Below are 20,205 nucleotides of genomic sequence, written 5' to 3'. Positions count from 1 at the left end.
TGCGCCTTGCTCAGTCCAACTACGAGCCAGCCCCCACACGGAACTTGACACCTAGATATAACCTGTTCTATAGTCGCATATTCTCTTCAATTGAACAAACCATATTAACATACCACTATCAGAATCTTTTTGGCGTGCACCTGCTTTCTTAACTGCAATGAATTGTGATCTGGATAATCGTTGAATGACACCCTGTTGTATGGTAGGTTTGGTGGGGCAGTTAGAGTAGTCTGCTGGAAATGGGCCACAGCAATTGGCACAACATGGGTCTGATGTTTCCTCTTCGATGGGAGAAGAATGGGTCTCTTCAGTGTGGTCCCTCTTGCTGCAAATGCGGCACCTGGGTGTTTGGGTACAGGTCCGGGGGTTATGGTAGTCCCAGCATCGTGTACACTGCTCTATACGGTTGCGGAAAGGCTTCAACTTGCTTTGTACGTTCTTGCCAAGGAGGTTGATCCATTTAGAGACTGCTCGGGCCTGGTCTTCAGGGATAGCCATAATGAGGGTGCTGGAGAGCGGGTTCCTGGTTGAGCGGTAGAGCTTCAAAGAGGAAAGGCCTGCCTGGAGTTTCAATTCATCCAGAGCCATCTGCTCAGTTATGGGCTCTTGGGTCCCATCGTAGCTGGTGTATTGTTGGGGCGCCTTTGGTAGGGCGAAGATGGCCGGTCAGGGAGCTTTGAACATGCTCCTTAGACTCAGATCGATCCCAGGAGCAGACTGGAACTTCACCAGAGCTAAATCTAGATATCCAGATATTTTGGCAAGAGACAAAGGCATGGCCACGCTTGACCATCAGATTGATGATGTCAGAGCAATGAGCAGGGGGAAGAAGGATTAGTGGTGACGAGCAATACGAGGCAAAGCAGACATGGGTTAAAATCCTAGCATGGTACATTTTACTGAGTCTTCAGGTTGCTCACCCATCTGCTCACCTGCTCAGTGATCAGCTCAGGCTGCTCAGGGTGTGCTCAGGGCTACTTAGTGAGCCAAAAGCAGCGAGGGTGATTCACCAAAACGGAAAAGGGAAAGCCTTCAATGTGTCGAGAAAATCAAGTACGTATGTGTGTTCCTGTCTATGTTATTATACTAGTTGTGCTCTATACATGCCAGTGAGGCTCTCATAACTTCGTAGCAGGCGTCTCATCCGAGACAGGCGCAGGATCAAACGACTCGTCGCCATTGAAATGCCTAGACAAGTCAGCACAAAACCCTCATTCAACCAAGACCACAAAAGGCTAGACTTACCACCCCCTCTCAGCCCCACCGCTCAAGAAACTACAATCCCCATTCCCAACACAATCCCAACCACCCCCAACGCCCCTTCCCCCCTCCCACTCCGGCACTCTTTTCATCCGAGGCCTGAGCATCGTCGTCCCAGGCGCCACCAACTTCTTTGCCGCCCTTTCATCACTCTCATCGACATGCCCCGTAGCACCAAAAGCTCCAGTCAAGGGAGCAGTAGGGCCCCTCCGCTTAAACGTACTCAGCCCCGCCGTGAACACATTGAAATCTTCCTCCCCGCTATCATCGGGCATATTCCCCGTCAACACCCGTCCCATTGCAATCAATGGCGCGGCGTGCGAGCATATCAGGACTGCTTTGCTCGTTCGTTCACTTTCGGGTAGCTCTCGTTCTTCATGGGAGATATGGAGGTCTAGGTCTGCGATGATGGCGGTCAATGCCAGGGCAATACGGTGGTGCAGTTGGGCGATTGTCTCGCCGCGGGTAGAGGGCTCGAGCACCGGTTTGTATGTGGCGCCATTGATGTTTTCGTACAGGAGGTTTGGGAAGTGTCCTGAGAGGACATCGGGGGGTTCGGGCGTAGGATGGTGAAACCAGGATGTTGGGCCGAACCATTCGCTGTCTTTGTTAGCAATATCCTTAGGATTTAGTAGTAAATGTATACTCTGAAGGACGGGTATAAACATAAGATAAACTCACCCAACCCCATCCTCAACCTTCACACGCAACAACCCATCCTCCCAATCATCCGGTATTTTCCCTCCCAGTCGTAGCGGTTCCGGCAGCACCTGCAGCTCCCGCAACTTCTCGACAGTCGGCTTTATCGTCTGCAGACATCGATAGTACGGACTCGAGTAGATTCGAAACGGCTTCGGGTGGAATCCCGGGCTGGAGAGGTGCGCGGCGAGTTCGTGCGATTGCTGCACGCCGTGTGAGGTTAAGGTCGGGTCTGCTGGGTTATGGGTGGGTGTTGGGAATTGGGAGTGGTATCTGCCGGTTTTGGGGTCGACGGTGAAGGTTAGACGGTGCTGTTGTCGTAGGTGTTAGTGTTGGCTATCAAAAGTGTAGACTTGGATTGGGGTGTGTACCTACGCCATGACGGGTAAGGTATATTGTGTCCAGAGGCATTATGGCTTCTGGATGAGATTATAGAGGAATTGAAGAGAAGAATGGAAGTATCCTCGAGGGTTGGAGACCTGGATGTCTTCGACTGACCCCAACACTGCGGAGTCGGCACGGCAGAATGCGGGCGGTGACCATGAGCCGAGGTTGATATTGGAGACAGATGCAAGGCAATCTACAGGAGTACGGGCTACAGCAATAGAATAGAAAGCAATTGCTGCTTGAATAATCGGAACGGCCGACTGACTTTGGATTAACTCGGCAACTATCTAGTGCATCTGCCAGGGTATATCCTCAAATGTCCACCACGAATTTTACATCGAGCGTCCTCATCGGTACATGACAGTCATCCCAGCACATCCCGATCCATCACAAGACGTAACTTTTGTCGGTTTGGTTTAGTAGAAGAAACCGAGGAGCTTGCCAGCAACGTGCTTGCGACGAGCCTCCTCGTGATCCATGATACCAGCAGAGGTGGTCAGGACGAGGAAACCGAACTGACGAGAGGGCAGGAGCTGGGTAGTCCAGGTCTCGAGGTCACGGAGCTGAACGGGGTAGCGAGGGTTGATGACACCGCACTTGTTCAGACGGCCGTTGAGCTGGATGACGATCTTGCCGGAGCGGTGGTCGTCAACCTCCTCAAACTCGCCAATGTAGCCTAAAAAAAAAAAATCAGCAAGAATGTCGCGAAGACTTAAAAGTTAACCAAACACAGAAAACAAGAATGCAGTTTCGGAAACTTGTAAGGCCTCCGCCATGTGTAAACACAATCCTAATATACCGGACACTTAAAAGACAAACGTCGTGGATTCATTGAAACGTTCATCCAGTTATCAATCCGAATTCTCCTCCCTCCTTCAAAAGTTTCCGAAACTGCATATCCGTATCTATGTATTAACGGATAGACGTACCGTGCTTCTGCATGACGTGCAGGAACTTGACAATGACCTTAGAAGAAGGGCGGATGAGCACCTGACGGCGACCCGACTTCTCGGCGTTGTTCATGGCGTTGAGCGCATCGTTGAGGACGGAGGTGCGGACCATTTTGGCGGTGTTGAGGAATCGAGATTCTCAAATCGATAAAGAAATGGAAATGAGGTATCTGAGAGCAAAAAAGGTAACGAGATTTTTCCCTAATGATACTCCACTACCTTTTATCGGCAGTGGGTATGGGAAAAATTCGAAACCGAGAAAAGTCAGCCACCAGTAGTCTTCGAGCGCAAAGAGTGCCCCACTCTAAAGAAAAAATTTTCTTCAATCAAGGGTTCTTCAGCCCGGGCCGTGATGAGAGAAGCGTATCATTTTGCGACTTGCGCCCAACCTCTTTTGCTGGAATTGACAAAGGTCCAAAATGATTGCTCCTCTCAGACTAGCTGAGAGGCTGTAGAATGGGACAACAACAATAATACATACCTCGAGGGATGTCGATTGACGATGCGTGGAGTGTCCGAGCTGAAGGGGAAGAAATCCGGCCAGAGGAGAAAAGAGAAAAATATGGATCAAATTGGACCCGCGCCGATCGCTAGTGTGCGCTCCTAGGGTTTACCGAGTCTACCCTTATCAGTCACGTGCTGATAGTACATCTTGCCTCAGACATAAAGCTTACTAACTATGCGCATTGCCCTAGACAGGTACAAAACATATGCGAACCTTGGAACAAAGCGGTAGAATACCAGAGTGATGTTCATTTCATTCGTCTATCTTAACAACAACTGTTTTTTGCAATCTCCCTTGCGGCCTGTTAAACATAACCAAAGTACCGTTCCATCCAAGGCTTTCCATGTCTCCCCTAGAATGATACCAGTTGTAAGTGACTTCTTGCATTTAGGTCCATGGGCTTCAATTTCCAACTGATATTTCATGGAAAGCCCCAATCCAAAGTCCCCAAAGTCTGGGCAACCGACTTGGCCAGTGCCGGCTTCCTGCTTTTCGGGGAAACATGGAGTGGCAAGGACTATTCATAGAGTAAAAATACAGCTTGAATGATCCGCAGTTTGCGATGACTACCACACAAGATACCCGTGAGCCCGATTTTATGTTTCAGTCACAGAATCGCCTCGAAATCTGGCACCAACTTGGCGACCTCGTCTGCGACATAATCGCAATGCGATACGGAGTAATAGCGAACAGATTGATTGTTTGATTTATACCTTTCATTTAAGTAAAATTTTAATAGTCTCAACTGAGAGGGAAATGTTTCCTTTCAGGTCCAGTTGACAATGAGTATGCAAGCGTTGGTCCTACAGGATGACTGCACAACACCTACTCAGCTGACAGAGGGGTTATCCCCCTGTTTGCTGTGGATTGACGAAATCTTACCAAATGCCATAGCTTGTGCACCCTTTGGCTCTTCACCGATGTTTAACTCAGCCAAGTCTGTATATACAAGCAAGTATGAATAATGATATTCATATGAATGTACAGCCATCAGAACATCCCTCGCGCTCCAACTACATATCCGAGCGGATAAGAAGGGGAGCAAAATATACTACAGGAATAAAAGGGTTCGCGCATGGAAAAAGCAGAAAGGTCAAAGACGTCAAGTCGAGAAGGTGAGTTCATCTCGATAAAAAATTCATGACAATCTCGATGAGCATGTCTTTGCGCGGTGTATAGCGATTGATAATCAATTTCTCAGTATTGTTCTACCATTCTCTCTCCTATCTTGGTTTTATCCGCATATCCATATTTCTTAGGATAAAGAAGTCCACTGATCTTGGTCCATATTTGCACCCATATATGGAGTACTCTTCTACTAGCCAGCCATCAAAATGGCTGTAGTAACTGTCCTCAATTTGGTGAGCTGTACAAGAGATAATGGTAATAGACCCTCAAATTCTCGAAAGCTGTGCAACCCTACATATTCACTAGAGACATGCATTTACTTGATTGTCACTTACTACAACGCAAGTAAGCGCTTTCATGCATAGCGGGCCGATATTTCTCTTGTTGGGACCGAAATAAAGCCATGTAAGGATAATTAATTTCAGGGTGAATGAATGACAAGATTCCTACTCAACATCAATAATTTTCCAAGCTGTGTTTTTTTTTATCGAATTTCCAGATCTTTCGGTCCACGAGCACATAATGGAGGACCACGAAGTCTATGAGAAATTCGTTCGTTGATCTATATCCGGATCCTAAATCAGCTCTATTAATACATCTAGGACATCACAATCGTATACGAAAGCCTCGAAGCTTTAGAAAAATATGCCAAGGACATTGAGAACATGTATGTATTGCCACTTTATCTTCCCGTCCCTCTTTGACTCTCCATCTACCTATGTCTGAAACTAAAATCCGATTCCAACAACCAGAGTCACAACCAAGTACAGCAAACTGGGGGCTAGAAATTTTTACTTCTATCGCCCAGGTGTTATGGTCCAGTGTGTTGAGTATGTTTAATACTCCACCCCAGAGCGTTTGTTTTTGTTTCATTATACGAAATTCTAATAAAAACTAGATTTGAGGCAATTGAGAGTGATCTGAAAGTCATAGAGCTAGGGGATGGCATTTCTACCACCATTGAGAAATTTTCCAATTGGCTTCCCGACGTAGCGGCCTACATAGATGATGAATGTTAACATAAACGGGGCTTGATATTCAGTCTGAAAATGTAGAAGCTGGTATTGGATACCGCAAAGTCTTGTGCATAATAATGCACAATCGCCCTCTTCATGTATGCTGCATTATCCATCCAGAACAAATGCATGACTTCTATACTGTGTAGCTGCCTCCATTGATTGAATTTCCCGTGGTCGAAATTGGCCATTACAATCTGTTGGTCAAGTATACCGCTCCGGGCGTTTCGAACTCGAAGCGATGGCCAGTCCAGATGGCCCGGTTTATTACATACGTATGTCCTGATAGCATTGCTATTTTTTTTTTTCTTTCTATACTTCTTCCCATTGGATTTCTAGTAGACCAATAATGGTGAATTGCTCTTTGACGCTGCAATCGCAGTTAACGAAAGGGATGGGAGGTTACTGCTTTCTTCACTAAAGGCTTGAGAGCTTCAGCCAGTACTCGGGATGTTTTTAAGACTGTCACATCATCAGTGCCATTGGTAAGTCAATATATGTACCCCGAGCAAGTCGAGATGTCTCTCACAGCCTGACCACAGTTTGTCGCGTTCAATTCAATATTTCCGCATGTGGAGTTGATCCCTGGATTCAAAACATACCATTTTCCACATTGTGACTTCGACTGGGGAGCGGCATTGCTGAGCTTGGACACGGGGGTTGTAGCCACGCTACTCAATGTTGCCAGCGGTGTGGAGCTAGCTATTGGTATTGAGCTAGTTACCGGGTCCAGGGAACAGGCTGGGGGACTAGAGCACGTTTGTATTAGCGCTAATCTTGGAAGTCACGAGTCTATTAATTACCCAACGCAGATATACATGTCTGTACAGGGCTGACAGATGCGTGTATAAACAACAACAACAACAACACCAACAACAACAACACCAACAACAACAACACCAACAACAACAACACCAACAACAACAACAATAACAACAACAATAACAACAACAACAATAATAATAATAATAATAATAATAATAATACGTGTCAGTAAAATACATCAAGCTGCTGCAGATCGGATTGAAGTGAGAATATTATTTTTAGGCGTGGTCACAACTCAAGGCGCATAATTAGCACGGGTGTGGGAAGTGATGAGACTGGTTTATATAAACCTTTCAGCCTCCATCAACCCAATATAGAATAAAAAATAATGAACAATAACAATTGCATACTAAAATCTTCATTGCTGTATCTTGCTTCCTAAATGAGACCTTTTATCAATAAATGTCCATTCAAAGGCCCATCCTTCGTCCGTTCGGTCTTTGTCTCTCACCCTGGCTCATTCCCTGTATCATTTCACGATAGATTTGGATTCAGTTTTCGAGGCTTCACATCCCGACCAATCCTCAGCGCCATGGATCCAGTGACGCGGAATATCCGAATTCAACAAGAACAGGGGTTCTGAAAAAAGGGGCTGGGTCTTTTACCGTTGCACGTACAATAATGACGAAAGATGGAATTACTTCAAGCAAATGATCACCCAAGAAATGCACAAGGATATTGCAAACTCCGACACGCTAGACATCAATCAGTTACTCGATTACAATCTAAAAATGACGTCCATTGAGGACTCGAAAAGCATTTGATGGCACATCAAAAGATCAGCTTCGCGCGCATTTTCAGGATGGGTTGCGGACGCGTCCTCCGCTGACAACCCGCATGCTACTAGGAAGTTTGATGCAGATATGGTGCCTCCTCCCAGATATCGATACTTTCATTCAAATTGACGAAGACGCGCTACACAGCGTTCTTTATGATCTTGAGAAGCTCTAGGGTATATTAGGACAGGAGCGATGGGGTTATGTGAATTTTGTGGATGACTGCTGGAAATCCCTAAGCGCGAAATATGCGATTGCACAATATCCGGACCTTAAACAGGAAGTTGAGGATGAGCTGGAGGAACTATATGGGCCAATTGAGGGCTGCGTTGAGGGAAACATTGGCTGGATGATGCTAGACACTATTGATGTGAGTGCGGGCTTCTATCACACCATATGCGGGTTCACACAGGAAGTGTGGCCTGTATACTACCAGCACCACCTGTCGCTGTGTCTTGATAAATATGAATAGAGCCTGTTGGAACAGTCAATGGACAATTAAAAGCATACGGCTCTGTTAGGTATACTAACCCTAACATGCCTCTATTCTTTGGGAAAAAGCAATCTGCCAATACCCTTTGCAGGCATAAAATGAAGTGACAGATGTATAAACAACAGAATACCTCTGTCTCTACATTGGTAACAATCAACCTGTTCTCTGATCCAGATCGCGTCCCTCAGCCAGTTCCACGCCCCATCCAGTGCACGCAAAACAATGCAAGGTGACAAGACGAAAGACTACGTTCGCTGAAATCTATCATAATTATAACAACATTGCGAGCTTGTATGTATTCCAGTCTTCCGAATTCTATCCATCTGCTTGTGTACAACCAACTACGTACTAGGGTGGAGACTAGGTACAGTGAAGTTGGTGCTACAGTTTTCATCGCACCTCCTACATTCGAGCAAAAAGGCCACCTTATCGTGTATGTGGGAGACTTCCAGACCCAACCCTCTCCCATTCGATTGCATACTGGCAGACTTCATATTCGAAGCGCCAACCGATGCAAGTGATAAGGTACATGCTGTAAAGCTGAAGATGACATTATCATTGTATTAGAAGAGCTTCTGCCTCACAAGTAGGGCAACTTATTTTCATTCCCAGGATAATACGATTAAGCTTACTAACAATCAATCAAGTCTTTGTTCACTTACACTTCTCTGTCCAATATAGGTTGGACAAACACATCTCTGACATAATAAGCATCCCTGTCGATATGCATACAGTGCCCAACCGGACTAAATGGAAGTGGAAGACACTGCATATAAGCATAAAGAGCCTTTGGTCATTGTACGTACTACACACATAGTCAGGTGGCTATTGATATACAAACCCCTATTATATTAAGTCAGCTTAGCTTAGCTGCCCCTCAGCTGACAGTATATAAGCATAAACGTACTTTCTGCAATCTAGAAAGAAAAAAACCTCCCTGCAAACGTAAACCCCAGATCATCGTTCGAAATGCGCAAATACGTTCGTTGAATCTGGCTCCCTTCTATACCAATATAACACTGACAATCTACATACAATCCAGAGACTCTACATAATATTCGACACCAACACCGACCCCGTTGATCAACGCTACTATCGCGTTAGGGGCCTGTCCGCTCACTCCAAATCACCACCTTTCAGTATCAGCTAGTCTAACAAACACCAAGGTAAAGGCCAAATACGGCGCCGTGGGCGCCATGAAGTTTGGCCAGATTTTCGAAAATCTACATGATTGGCCTCTTGTTCAGGTGATTTAGTACGTTTGGCACTAGTTCTCCCCAAGTATACTATTCGGGTTATTTGTTCTTTGAATGCTGAACAGAATCCAGTTTCGGAGCACCCGAGAACATCTCGTTGGAAGTCCTGCGGGCTGTAAAACTGGGAGAGGGTATCTCGACTACTATTCAGCAGGTTGAGTAGGCAGAGGAGAGTACTGTATATTCAGGCTGTCCCCGTGAGGTCCATATGTGCAAGAGATGGAGGATGGGATAGCCCTAAATGTATTGACGCTCGTCTTCATTGAATATCTCTTACCCCATATTTCCCCATTTAACAAAACCCACCAATCCCATCCCCATCCGGCCAGGTATATCCTCATAAAAACCTCCTCTCCACTCGACAGGAGTCTACAGCATGCTCTTACACGCATTGTCACCATCCAGCAAACGCCAGTCCCAGTCCAGCAAATACCTGCATTGCCACGTAGCCCAGCCTCACCTAACTCAGATGGTGTCATGCGTATGCCCAAGATATAAATTATATAGATACCTATATAGAACACTTCTCTGAAACCACTTCATTTCGATTCCCTGAAAGCCCAGTAGAAAAAGCACCGAAAAAAGCAATACCAATGATCAAGATGCCTACTTACGTATGTCCATCTTCCCTCCCTTCTTTCCCCCTTCAAATCCGACTAAAAGCAAGCCCCTCCTCATTCACTCACACTCATCCTCACACCTAACTATCCTCAAAGATCTTCACGGCCGAATTCGAGGACTACGGCTTCGCAGAGCACTACCATCACATCGATACCCTGTACTGTCTACCTCCTCCCTTTTGTATTCTATTCTATCCTTTCTTGTCTTTATCATTCCCATTTTTCTGACGTCACACTATGCGCACCAGAGTATCAACAAAACTCTACGAGAAGGGTGCCGTTTCTTGTGTACCGCTTGGGAGGAGTCGATTTAAGAGTTTAGCTAAGGATTATAGGTATTTCACCTCGATTGTTGATGCATTTTCGAGTTTTTGGGTTGTTCTGTTTTCTTTCATGAGTGTACTAATAAAGAGGCTAGCTTCGAAGCATCAGAGCAGATATCCCTGGACGACCTGATAACCACAAAACTGGGCTATGGCATCTCGACCACCATTTACCGACGGAATGACAGCAACGCATCTGTTTATTTAAAATCACCTCATACAAAAGACCAATGTCATAGCAAATGAGTATCTTTCATTCTCTCTTCAAATTCAAAGCAAGTTTACATGACTTCTTGGGGCATACATGACTATCTGTACCATCGCAACGCTATCACAAACAAAACCGTCTAAATTAACCGACGTAAAAAGGAAAACCAAAAAAGACACGGACCGAACAGATGAAGAAAAAGAAAAACCGAATAGTAATAATAAGGATGAGAAAAGAAATCAAATGAAGATAAAGAGATAAACTTCCTTGGGAAAATGCGAAGGGGAGGTTCGACTAGGAAAAGTGCCTAGAAGGTACCTGGAAGGTGGATGGGGGAAGGGAGAGGGGAGGCGACGTGTGACGGGGGAGAGGGGCGATACGTAAGGGGGGATTGCAGTGCTAAGATCGAGAGTGGGCGATAAGGCGGAAGGGTGATTTCGACTGGGGTAGTGTTGGGGTATGCCGAAATTCAATGCCGCAAAAGCGGCCTGGCAATGCAATCAACCGGTGACACCACGTCCATGTGTCCGTATATCACCTACAGGCGAATGGAGCTGTCCATCAACGGCCTCGCTTCCATCCGGAACACTCGATGCACGTGGCGTGTTGCACGGGGAGCTGGCTCAGGAACAGCAATCAATCACGGAAAAGTCGATTGAAATGCTTTTATGACATGGCAGCAGTGGCGATGTTGATCTGGCGCTTGACTTGCTCGCGAGCCCACCGAGCAGTGTCAATGGTGCGGGGACCATACTCGCGGCTTGTCCTTGTCTCCCGAACCAGGGCGGTGACCCAGTCCTGGCGGAAGAAGCCAGCAAACTCGCCGTTAGGGTAGGCATCAACAAGGTCACCAATAACACCCATGGAGGCTCTCATCAATCCCTCGCTCCGGCTGCCAGGGTCTTGCGAGATGATGTGAAGAAGCTGGAAAATCGACTCGACGAAGGGCTGCAGTTGGGCTACCTGAGGAGTGCCCTTGTAGGACAGGAGGATACCACCCCAGGCATCCATGATACCCTCACGGAGAGAGATAATGTAGTCGAGCATCTCAATGGTGATATCGTTGCTGGTGGTAACGGTAGAGGCCTGCTGGAGAACCTGGGCAACGACAGGCAGGTAGGTGTCGAACTGAGTTCCGATAGCCTGGGCAATGTCGCCAAATGTCTCGAGAATGGCGGGCTTGAGCTGGTTGGCGGTGCTTCTGAGGTTGTTGAGCAGGTGGTTCATGAAGGTGTCGCAGAAGGGCTGGACCTTCTCGTTCAATGCGCGTGCAATGTCGCTAACCAAGCCAATGGCCATGGAGCAGAGACCAAGCTCCTCCTGGTTGCCAAGAGCGTTGTACAGGAAGGGACTGAAGGGCTCCATGTACTTGACGAAGTCTTCCTCGAGAGCGCCAGCAATAGCACCAATGGTAGCGAACACAACATCAGGAACACTCGACTTGGGAGGAACGGTAGTGAGAACCTGGAGCATGGCGTGCATGATGCGGTCGGCCTGGGGCTTGATCTCCGTTTCGAGACGCTGAACGATGGCAAGAACGACACTAACCAAGCTAGTCTGCATCTCTTCCAGGGTGATGCGGTCCTCGACGCTGACAACCTGGGTCTGCATGGGAACAGTCTGCTCGAGACGCTGGAGCATGACATCCGACAGAGTGGCAACCATGGGCAGGCTGTCGTTGGCAGCATTTGTGACGAAAGAGTTGAGAACTTCGTATCCAGCAGTGCGGAGCTGGTTGTCAGCATCCTGTCTCTCAGTGAGAGTAAGAAGAGACTTGACGCTCTCCTCGAAGTGCCGCGAAAGAGGGTTGGTCTGAGCGCCAATTTCACCGGCGAAGCGGTCGGCAACGTTCATCAAAGCCCAGCAGCAGGAGCTGGCAATCTTGGGAGTGCTGGCAAGACCATTGAAGAGGCAAGAGATCAGGGGCTGGAGGTGAACCTCGGGGTCGAGGGTCTCAGAGCAGAAGTCGCACACACGACCCAAGGCGAAAGCAGCCGAGTCGCGAACCTGGACGGAGCTGTCCTCCATCATACCAATGAGAACGCCAAGCGCCTGCTTGATCAGGGGCTCCAGGATCTTGGGGTCGGGACCGTCCATGATGGCACCGAAGGCAGCAACGGCGGCATCACGACGGCGCCAGTCTTCATTGCGAATGTTCTCCTCGACAAACTGCAGAACGGGCTGCATCACCTCACCCTGGACACACTGAGCGTAGAGCTGCAGTGCCTGGTAGGAAGCGCGGGCGATGTTGTACTCGTCCTCGCCAGCGTCCTCATCCTGCTTGCACATGTCCTGCAAGAGGACGGGGACAACCTCTCTGCATGCGACACGAGCAAAGCCAAAGAAGGGACGGATGTCAGTAACACCTTCGGCCTGAGCCGCAGCATTGTCATCCTCGATCGCAATTTCCTCTTCACAGACTGTGCACCAGAATTCAATGGCAAGCTTGGCAACATCCTCCTCCTCGCTCTTCATACCCATAATGCTGAGACCAAACAGAGCCTTCTCCATGTAGAAGCGCATCTTCTCGTAGTACGAGCCCATGATACGGTTGAGACAGCCAAAGGCACCGGCCTGGACACGGAGATCGTCGGCCTGGGTAGCCTCGCAGACAACCTGCATGATGTAATTCCGCTCACCCTCATTCTCCATGTTGGTCCGAACAAAGTCGATAGAATCACCCAGAGCGGTCATGGCGGCATTCCGCACGTCCATGTTGGGCTCCTCGCGACGGGCACCCTGGACGACGGCGGTGAGGATGGCATTAGACTGGGCAGCCAAGCTTTCCCGGAGCTCGGGGTCCTGGGATTCGCAGATATACCCAATGGTGATCAGGGAGGCCTGCTTGAGTTGATCGGAGCCGGTAGCGACGTTCTGAACGAGGGTGTTCATGAGTTCCGGCCACTCATTGCGGGGCAGTTCGATGGCAGCGACGGAGACGATGAACTGAGCGGAGGAGGTGGCGGCACGGGCATCCTTGGAAGTCAATGTCTTAAGGGCAAGCTCCTTAACCTGAGTCTTGATTTCGGGGCTGATCTGTTGAATCCACCTCCCTTGCACTTCGCGTAGTGTGGCCAAATCTCTGGAGGTGAAAGCGTTTTTAAGCGCAAGACCGGCGGCGGTTCTGATGTGCGGTTGGGAGGCTTCGTTTGCCAATTCTTGGCCAAGGGTGGTGAGGTAGCCGGCCTAAACGAAGCAGATATCAGCACCCGCGTTCCTTTTATCCATATTGTCTCATTGAAAAAGGGGAGGGGACATACAAAGTCAACCTCCGCAGCATGGAGGAGCTGCTGTTCGGCATTGGTACGTGTCGCCGCATCTGGAAAAAGCACCCGATCAGTAACCGCAGTACAAGGCACCAACAAGATGAGTCAAGTAGAGATAGAGAAAGAGCATACCTGGCGACAAGGTGCTCGCCAACACCTGAGTAACATCCATCTTTGATTATGCGAACAAAAAAAAAAAAAGGTCGCCCAACTGGTCTGAACAGATCGGAGAAAAGAAAATCAAGCAGCCAGGCAGGAAAAATCAACCGCCCAAGCGAGATCACAGACAAACAGTCAAGAGAAAAAAAAAAAAAAAAGAGTGGTTGAATAGGTACAGGAGGGGAGGAGGAAGAGAGGAAGACGGGAATTATTCGTGGAGGGAAACCCGCGGGTTGTTTTTGTGGATTATTATTATGACGCCCTCTTCGATTTTTTCTCCGGAGTCAAGGCGGAGGAGAAAGACCGGTAGTGGCAGAAAATATTGTTGACCGTCGACACGGCAATCTTAGAGCAGGATTATGGAAGTTTAGTAAATGCGAAGAAGCAGGAAAGAAGAGAAAAAGAAAAAGAGAAGAGAAGAAAGAGAGAGGGGAGACTCAGAGACACAGAGAGGAATCCATGATGCTGTTCTTTTGCCCGTCCAATCACCGCCCACCGCCTACTGCCATCTACGGTCAGTGATTGGCTGAAAGGGTTGTGCCGCCCCGCGATCCTGCTTAGTCAGTACACGTGACATCCCTTGCGAGAATGATACATCAGACTGTATCATTTGTACAGCAGTAAACCGGTGAAAAAGTACTGTTATGGCGACAGAAATAAATATGTTGGAAACCTGTTGAATTGCCCTGTTGTATATGTATTTAGATAGCAGCTGCAGGTGTGCTGTCATGCATAGCAGGCACCGTGGAAGGCTGCCCCTCTGCTTATTTTGGTTTTCCTCCTTCAGTCCACCCAGGTGCCCAGGCAACTGCCCACAGAGAATTCTACTGCTTTCCGTCAACAATGTCTTTACTGGTTCTATTAAGTATGAGTTCAAGTGACTGAAAATGACCAGAGGAAATAATAATGCGTGTGTCAGTACGAGAAAACTAGATTTAGTGTCATCCTCTTTGTCTGAGTTTATCGTGGGCTAGTAGATCCTTTAGCAGGGATTACCCCTCCATACCGACAGAACTCTTATAGCATGCTTGTATTATACCATGTTTTCATAACATCACTGAACACTCTCATCCTCCTCAACAACCTCCGCATCCATATCAAACACTTCGTACCTCCCTCCGTCCCCAAACAACGCACAAATCGCCCTCCTCCCCTTCCTCCCGTTAACATCAATCCGTCTAACCCGACCCTTAGCCCCTGCACTCGCCGGGAACGTATGTCTAATCAGACTCGCGTGCGGCGAATCCTCCGCTAATACATAGAGCGGCACAACTGTGGTCGAGGAATTGCAGTCCTCGTATTCCACGGTAAGGTCGGAGGGGGGTTTGGCTTCGGCACCGGAACTCGTTGCGGACGAGGGTTGGAAAGGGAAGTTGAGGAGGTAGGAGGATCCGTCTGCTATTGTTAGTACTTGACTTGTTACTGAGAGGGGGGGGGGGAAACGTACTATGGTGAGACCAGAGGATCATAAGGGTATCGTCTTCGACGAACTGGAGTTGGCGGATGTCGCCTTCTTGGAGGTCGAAACCTGCGATGGATGTATCTCGTGTCGAACTAACCCCGTTGACAGAATCTAGGACCACGCGATAGATGTAGACTGCAATTGTCAGCACACGCATGCAACAAGGTTAGGAGACACGGCATACATAGATGCTTCGACTTGATCGATCTCGTAGCAATATAGATCGAACCAAAGCTCCCTTCTTGCGTGTCCTCATAACGCATAGTCATATCTATAACCTCCCCATCACAATCCCCATGCAACATAAGCGGCGACCGATGCAAAATCCCCCTCCTCTGCGTCAACGCAATTTGCCCAAACACCTTCTCAAACTGCAACCCCAACCTCTTCGTCAAATCATTCAACTTCGGCACCTCCACCTCCCCACCATCCAAACTCTGCTGCTGTTGCTGCTGTAACAACCCCTTAAACATCTCATAGAACGACCGACCATGCCCCGTAGGAGCCCACTTACCAGCCGTCGATGCAGGCGGAGGAGGTCTGGGAACGCCCAGCATGGGGAGTTGCTGGATGAAGCGGCGGAGGGCGCTTTTGGCAAGCGGGCCTTGGATGTATTTTAGTGTCTTAGGGTATTCCATGATGTCTGTCCGTTCCATTAGTTCTTCGAGAGTTTGGGACATGGGCTCTGCGCTTTGGATGTCGATTTCGTGACGCAGCCATTTGGAAAAGGAGATGAATTGGGAGAGTTCTTCGTTGGTGTTGATTAGGATGTGATGGGATAGGAGATGCAGGCAGTCGAGTGTTTCGACGATAGCGTTTAGGTCGGACGTTTCGAGGCCCAGGACGTCGCTGAGCTTGGAGAATTTTGATAGGCCGATGAGGCGGCTGAGGAGGACTTCGCAGCGTTCCAGGGCCGGGAGGAGACATTCGTGTGTCAGACGTCGGATATTCTCGTATCCACTGCAAACAGCCTTGTCCCATCGCTTATGGCCCTGTGACTTCAGAATATCCACCAAAAACTCCTTCAACGGCGCAAAGCAATCACCCGTAACTACCAGGTGGTACACCGCAGTGACAAAATCACAATGGCACTTCTCCTGCAGGTCAAATTCGGCACTGCGCATGAACCTCATCGGCTGTTCCTGGGCATTTTTCCATTCGATCTCGATCTGCTTCTGCACCTGATTGATATACCGCAGCAGATTCTGCAGCTGTGTCGTTTTATACGCGAGCAGCGACAGATATCGACCAGACTTTGTGATAAATCGCAGATCAACTGTTAGTAGTTGTAGTGCCTTGGTGGACTGATCCGAAGGCGTAGAAGCCAACAGGGCATGAGTCGAGCTTAACGGATGCGAAGCATGCTGAAGCAAACTGCACGGGTTGGCATTTCCCTCAGAAGCACCGATCTGGAACGACCCGATCTCGAAACAATCGAAGATCCGCAAATGCACTGTACCATCGTCAAATCCCACCGCAAGCACATCTACCGAGTCACTGGTATTCTTCGCCGCGGAATGAAAAATAGCATCCAGCGATGCCCTGGAGCTGAATACATCATCACTGCAAGCCATTAACACCAACACCAATCACTCCTCATCCCCAAAAAGGTAAGGGCAAATCACAAGGGAAAGAACACTCACTCACTCCCTGTCGCCGGCAACGTACTCAACTTCGGCAACGAACTCTCCACATCCAGCAGCGCCAACTCCCTCGGTAAATCCGCCTTCAGCAAAGCAGCCACCTTCGACGGATGTACACCCGGCGCTAACAAATCCTGCACGGAGATCTGGCCCGCAGCCTCCTGGAGGTAACGTTGTGCGCCTTTGCTATCGGTGAAGTTGGTGCCCCAGCCCAGACAGGTTACTTTGGGTTGCGACGTGGTGGTAATTTCGTCTTCACAGTCATCGCCCTGTTGATTGTGAGGGTGATATGCCGGATAATGATGAACAGTCTTCCCGCTGTACGAACTGATAACCCGGATCGTATTATCCGCGCAAGCAACAGCAAGCAAATGCCCTGGTCCATAAGTCAGCACAATGCTCTCAAAGCATCCCATTACAATCGAAAAAGTCACCATTATTCTTCCACCTAGCCCCCCTAATCTCCCCCTTCCTCTTCTCCTCATCCTCCTCATCCGAATCCAACATATACCCATGCCCGTGCGCATCACCCCCAAATGACCCCCCAAACACCCTCTGCCCATTCAGCCTATAAACAGACAATTGCTCATCCTGCGCGGATACCAGGGCAATCAGGTCCATTGTCGGACAGTAGGTTAGGAGGTTGGGCTTGCATTTTGTGGGGAGGGATTTCTCCGCGACGAGGGAGAGGAGGGGGGTTTCTTCTATCATTTCTTTTTGTTTTTTTCTTCTTCCTGGTTCTGTGGAATTTATTGTGTAGGTAAGGGACTATGGGGTTTGTAGTCTAGTCCATTTTGATACTTGTGGTTGGGAAGGTGATTGGGCGTGTGGTTGTTTGGTTTGGATGGTTGGTTGCTTGAACGGCAGAAAGCGGTTCTTGGCGCGTCTCGCGTGTATCGTCTGGGGTGCAGACAACCACGAAGCTGCATACATTTCTACGCAGGGCTCTATGACTGTACGGGTTTTCGGTCTTATCTGTAAAACAAGGGTGGTAATCAATGGTCTGGTTCATTCGATAAATCTGTCTAAATGCCAGCAAATAGCGATCCAAGTTCCATAAATAAAAGCTAAATCATCCCTTGAGGTGCTTCATTTTGCCCGTTTAAATCTTGCCCATTTTGAATCATATTTTTCAGGTAGCTCAATTCATCCATCATCTCCTGCATGGTCGCATTTTGTCCAGCAACAAGGCGACCACTCCCCAGGCTATCACGACCCGTACTCACAGAGCCAACACTCGCGTGAGGCGTAGCAGCTAAATCGCGCTCGACTGCGTCTCTGAAGAGCATGGCAGAATTCCCTGGGCTGGGCGACAAACCGAGTCCCTTGACTGGGTCTAATTCGCCAAAAAATGCGGCACGGCGTTTGGGGTTCGATTCGACGTATTCTGGGTGCTCGCTGTGCTCGTGGTCGCCGTCTTCGTCACTGATGGAGAGGTCCGCCATGTTGAGTAATGGTGATCCTGAGACGGCTACGCGAGGGGCGGGGAGCGGGATGTCCGGGGAGTTGTCGCCCGCAGAAATAGCGGGTGATGGTTGGGAGTCCACGGTCAAATGGGGCGTATCAGGGTCGCTGCATTCAGCGACATGGGATGGTTGCAAAAGACCTGGTGTCTTTGCATCATCGGTGATGGTTGATAATGGCCGCTCTTCATTGAAAGTCGAGGCGGAGACCATCGACTCAGGGGAGATTTGCTCATTGTCGGTACTCCATTCGGAGAAGCGGCTCCTCTCCAAGACTGGGGATTGATCTCCCGTCGACTCGTCGGTCGCTGAGAAGTCGGAGAAGTGGCTGCCCAGGTTCTCTGCGTCAAGTGCCTTCTCTCTGTCGTCCAGATCCCGCAGGGCTTCGTCCATGACGGACGATGGTGTGTTTGGTAACGTGGGCAGCCGCTTGTCTTGGAAGTTAGGCGGCCTAGGCGTCGCAGAAGTATCTCCGGAAACCGCGATTTCCTGCACAAGCTCACGGAGAGTTGGCATATCATTCTGATGAAAGGACTCGAATCGATCAGAGTGGGTGTTCACGGTGAGGGGACTCCGGAAGGGAGACGGATCCCGGTATTTCGACTTCATGGCACGGCGGTCCTGGATGGACAATGAATCGTGGTGGTTGGCAGACGAAGGACGCCGGAATGGCAATTCGGTTTCTTTAACAGCAGGGCTGCTGTCGCGCTGAGGACTGAAGAGAGGTCGGGGACCGTACGCAGCTGATGGTCTCATCACAAGGTCTTCATCCTCGGAGTTGTTGATAGTCGTTAGCTCCGGGGTCGATGCGTTTAAGCATTGGATAGCGGCGCGTAGACCCCTGGATCTGGGGGGCGACACGGAGCGGGAGATCCTGGAGTCGAGGCTACCACCAGAGCTATGACCACGCGACTTGCCCCCGGCGCTGGTAGGTTGGGAGGTTGTCCGGTTGGTGATGAAGCTCAAAGGAGAGGAGTTGAAAGACCAGGAGGGCGCCGGCTGCTGCAGGGACGTGCGGAGCCGCGGCAGCTTGGGCTTAGGGGGCTGACGGGGGTTCACGTAACGGTCCTCGGGATTCATGGTGCGGATATCAAGGGTGTTATTGAGGGACTGTGAGTTGTGCGTGTGAACCGGTTCGCTATCGGGGAGCAAGATCGGAACTTGAAGAACGTTGACCGGTTGGCCAGGGAGAAAGGGGCAGTGCGTCGTCGTGGGTTCGGTTTCGTTGTAGTGTTCGATATCGTCGTTTAACAAGTACTAGTACTTTCTGTCAGCCCGTTGCCACCGATCACTTGCTGCATGAAGATCACAATGAGACGCACGTAATACCAGTAGGTACCGCCATTCTTTAGTCCACCAGAACGAGGTGAAGAAGGCTGCACCGAAGAGCCGTCACAAATGATACCGGTAAAAGTATAGCAACCTTTCCACAGGCCGGGGCAAACGCGCCTATCCTTTTCTAGGGAGTACGGTTTGGAAAAATTGTCCCAGGAGCCGAACAGTTTGACGGATCGGACGTTAGGATCGGTACGACTGACTCGTTAGCCTTTTTCTTACCCCTTCCCCTCACTCCAAGAATAACTCACAGAAAAAAGGTCATTAATGTCGTCGAATTCATGATAATTGTGGTTAAAATAAAGGGGGGGGAGAATAAAAATTGTCGCTTCAAATCGCTCCGAAAATCAAGATCAAGATGGAATACTCCGAGATCAATACACAATGCAGCGCCGTCCACAGACCAGCCAGGACAGACGATATATAGACAA

At 49.0% G+C, this 20,205-nt stretch overlaps 5 protein-coding genes across 5 annotated transcripts; all 5 read right to left on the bottom strand.

Moving 5' to 3' along the window:
• Positions 1-1,118: 1,118 nt before the first annotated feature.
• Positions 1,119-2,370, bottom strand: ACHE_30722S (phosphoglycerate mutase family protein; the record flags this gene model as incomplete). The annotated part of the gene is made up of 4 exons (XM_043277371.1): positions 1,119-1,188; positions 1,246-1,860; positions 1,942-2,270; positions 2,335-2,370. 4 exons carry the CDS (start codon positions 2,368-2,370, stop codon positions 1,119-1,121), a joined length of 1,050 nt encoding a protein of 349 aa, XP_043135257.1.
• Positions 2,371-2,762: 392 nt separating this feature from the next.
• RPS22 (40S ribosomal protein uS8) lies at positions 2,763-3,408 on the bottom strand (the record flags this gene model as incomplete). Its single annotated transcript, XM_043277370.1, has 2 exons — positions 2,763-3,022; positions 3,276-3,408. The coding sequence occupies 2 exons, from the start codon at positions 3,406-3,408 to the stop codon at positions 2,763-2,765; spliced, it is 393 nt and encodes a 130-aa protein (XP_043135256.1).
• A 7,704-nt stretch (positions 3,409-11,112) lies between these two features.
• On the bottom strand, positions 11,113-13,884 carry KAP95 (karyopherin beta; the record flags this gene model as incomplete). The annotated part of the gene is made up of 3 exons (XM_043277369.1): positions 11,113-13,632; positions 13,707-13,765; positions 13,845-13,884. 3 exons carry the CDS (start codon positions 13,882-13,884, stop codon positions 11,113-11,115), a joined length of 2,619 nt encoding a protein of 872 aa, XP_043135255.1.
• Positions 13,885-14,925: 1,041 nt separating this feature from the next.
• On the bottom strand, positions 14,926-17,687 carry ACHE_30719S (putative anaphase-promoting complex component Cut20/Apc4; the record flags this gene model as incomplete). Its single annotated transcript, XM_043277368.1, has 5 exons — positions 14,926-15,266; positions 15,319-15,468; positions 15,518-16,896; positions 16,977-17,352; positions 17,411-17,687. The coding sequence occupies 5 exons, from the start codon at positions 17,685-17,687 to the stop codon at positions 14,926-14,928; spliced, it is 2,523 nt and encodes an 840-aa protein (XP_043135254.1).
• A 356-nt stretch (positions 17,688-18,043) lies between these two features.
• Positions 18,044-20,057, bottom strand: ACHE_30718S (uncharacterized protein; the record flags this gene model as incomplete). The annotated part of the gene is made up of 3 exons (XM_043277367.1): positions 18,044-19,696; positions 19,762-19,972; positions 20,026-20,057. The coding sequence occupies 3 exons, from the start codon at positions 20,055-20,057 to the stop codon at positions 18,044-18,046; spliced, it is 1,896 nt and encodes a 631-aa protein (XP_043135253.1).
• Positions 20,058-20,205: the final 148 nt, after the last annotated feature.

Source organism: Aspergillus chevalieri, chromosome 3, assembly GCF_016861735.1.
Source record: "Aspergillus chevalieri M1 DNA, chromosome 3, nearly complete sequence".
Taxonomy (NCBI): Eukaryota; Fungi; Ascomycota; class Eurotiomycetes; order Eurotiales; family Aspergillaceae; genus Aspergillus; species Aspergillus chevalieri.
The sequence above is the reverse complement of the archived record's forward strand: the minus strand, read 5'-3'. Positions and strand labels throughout refer to the sequence as shown.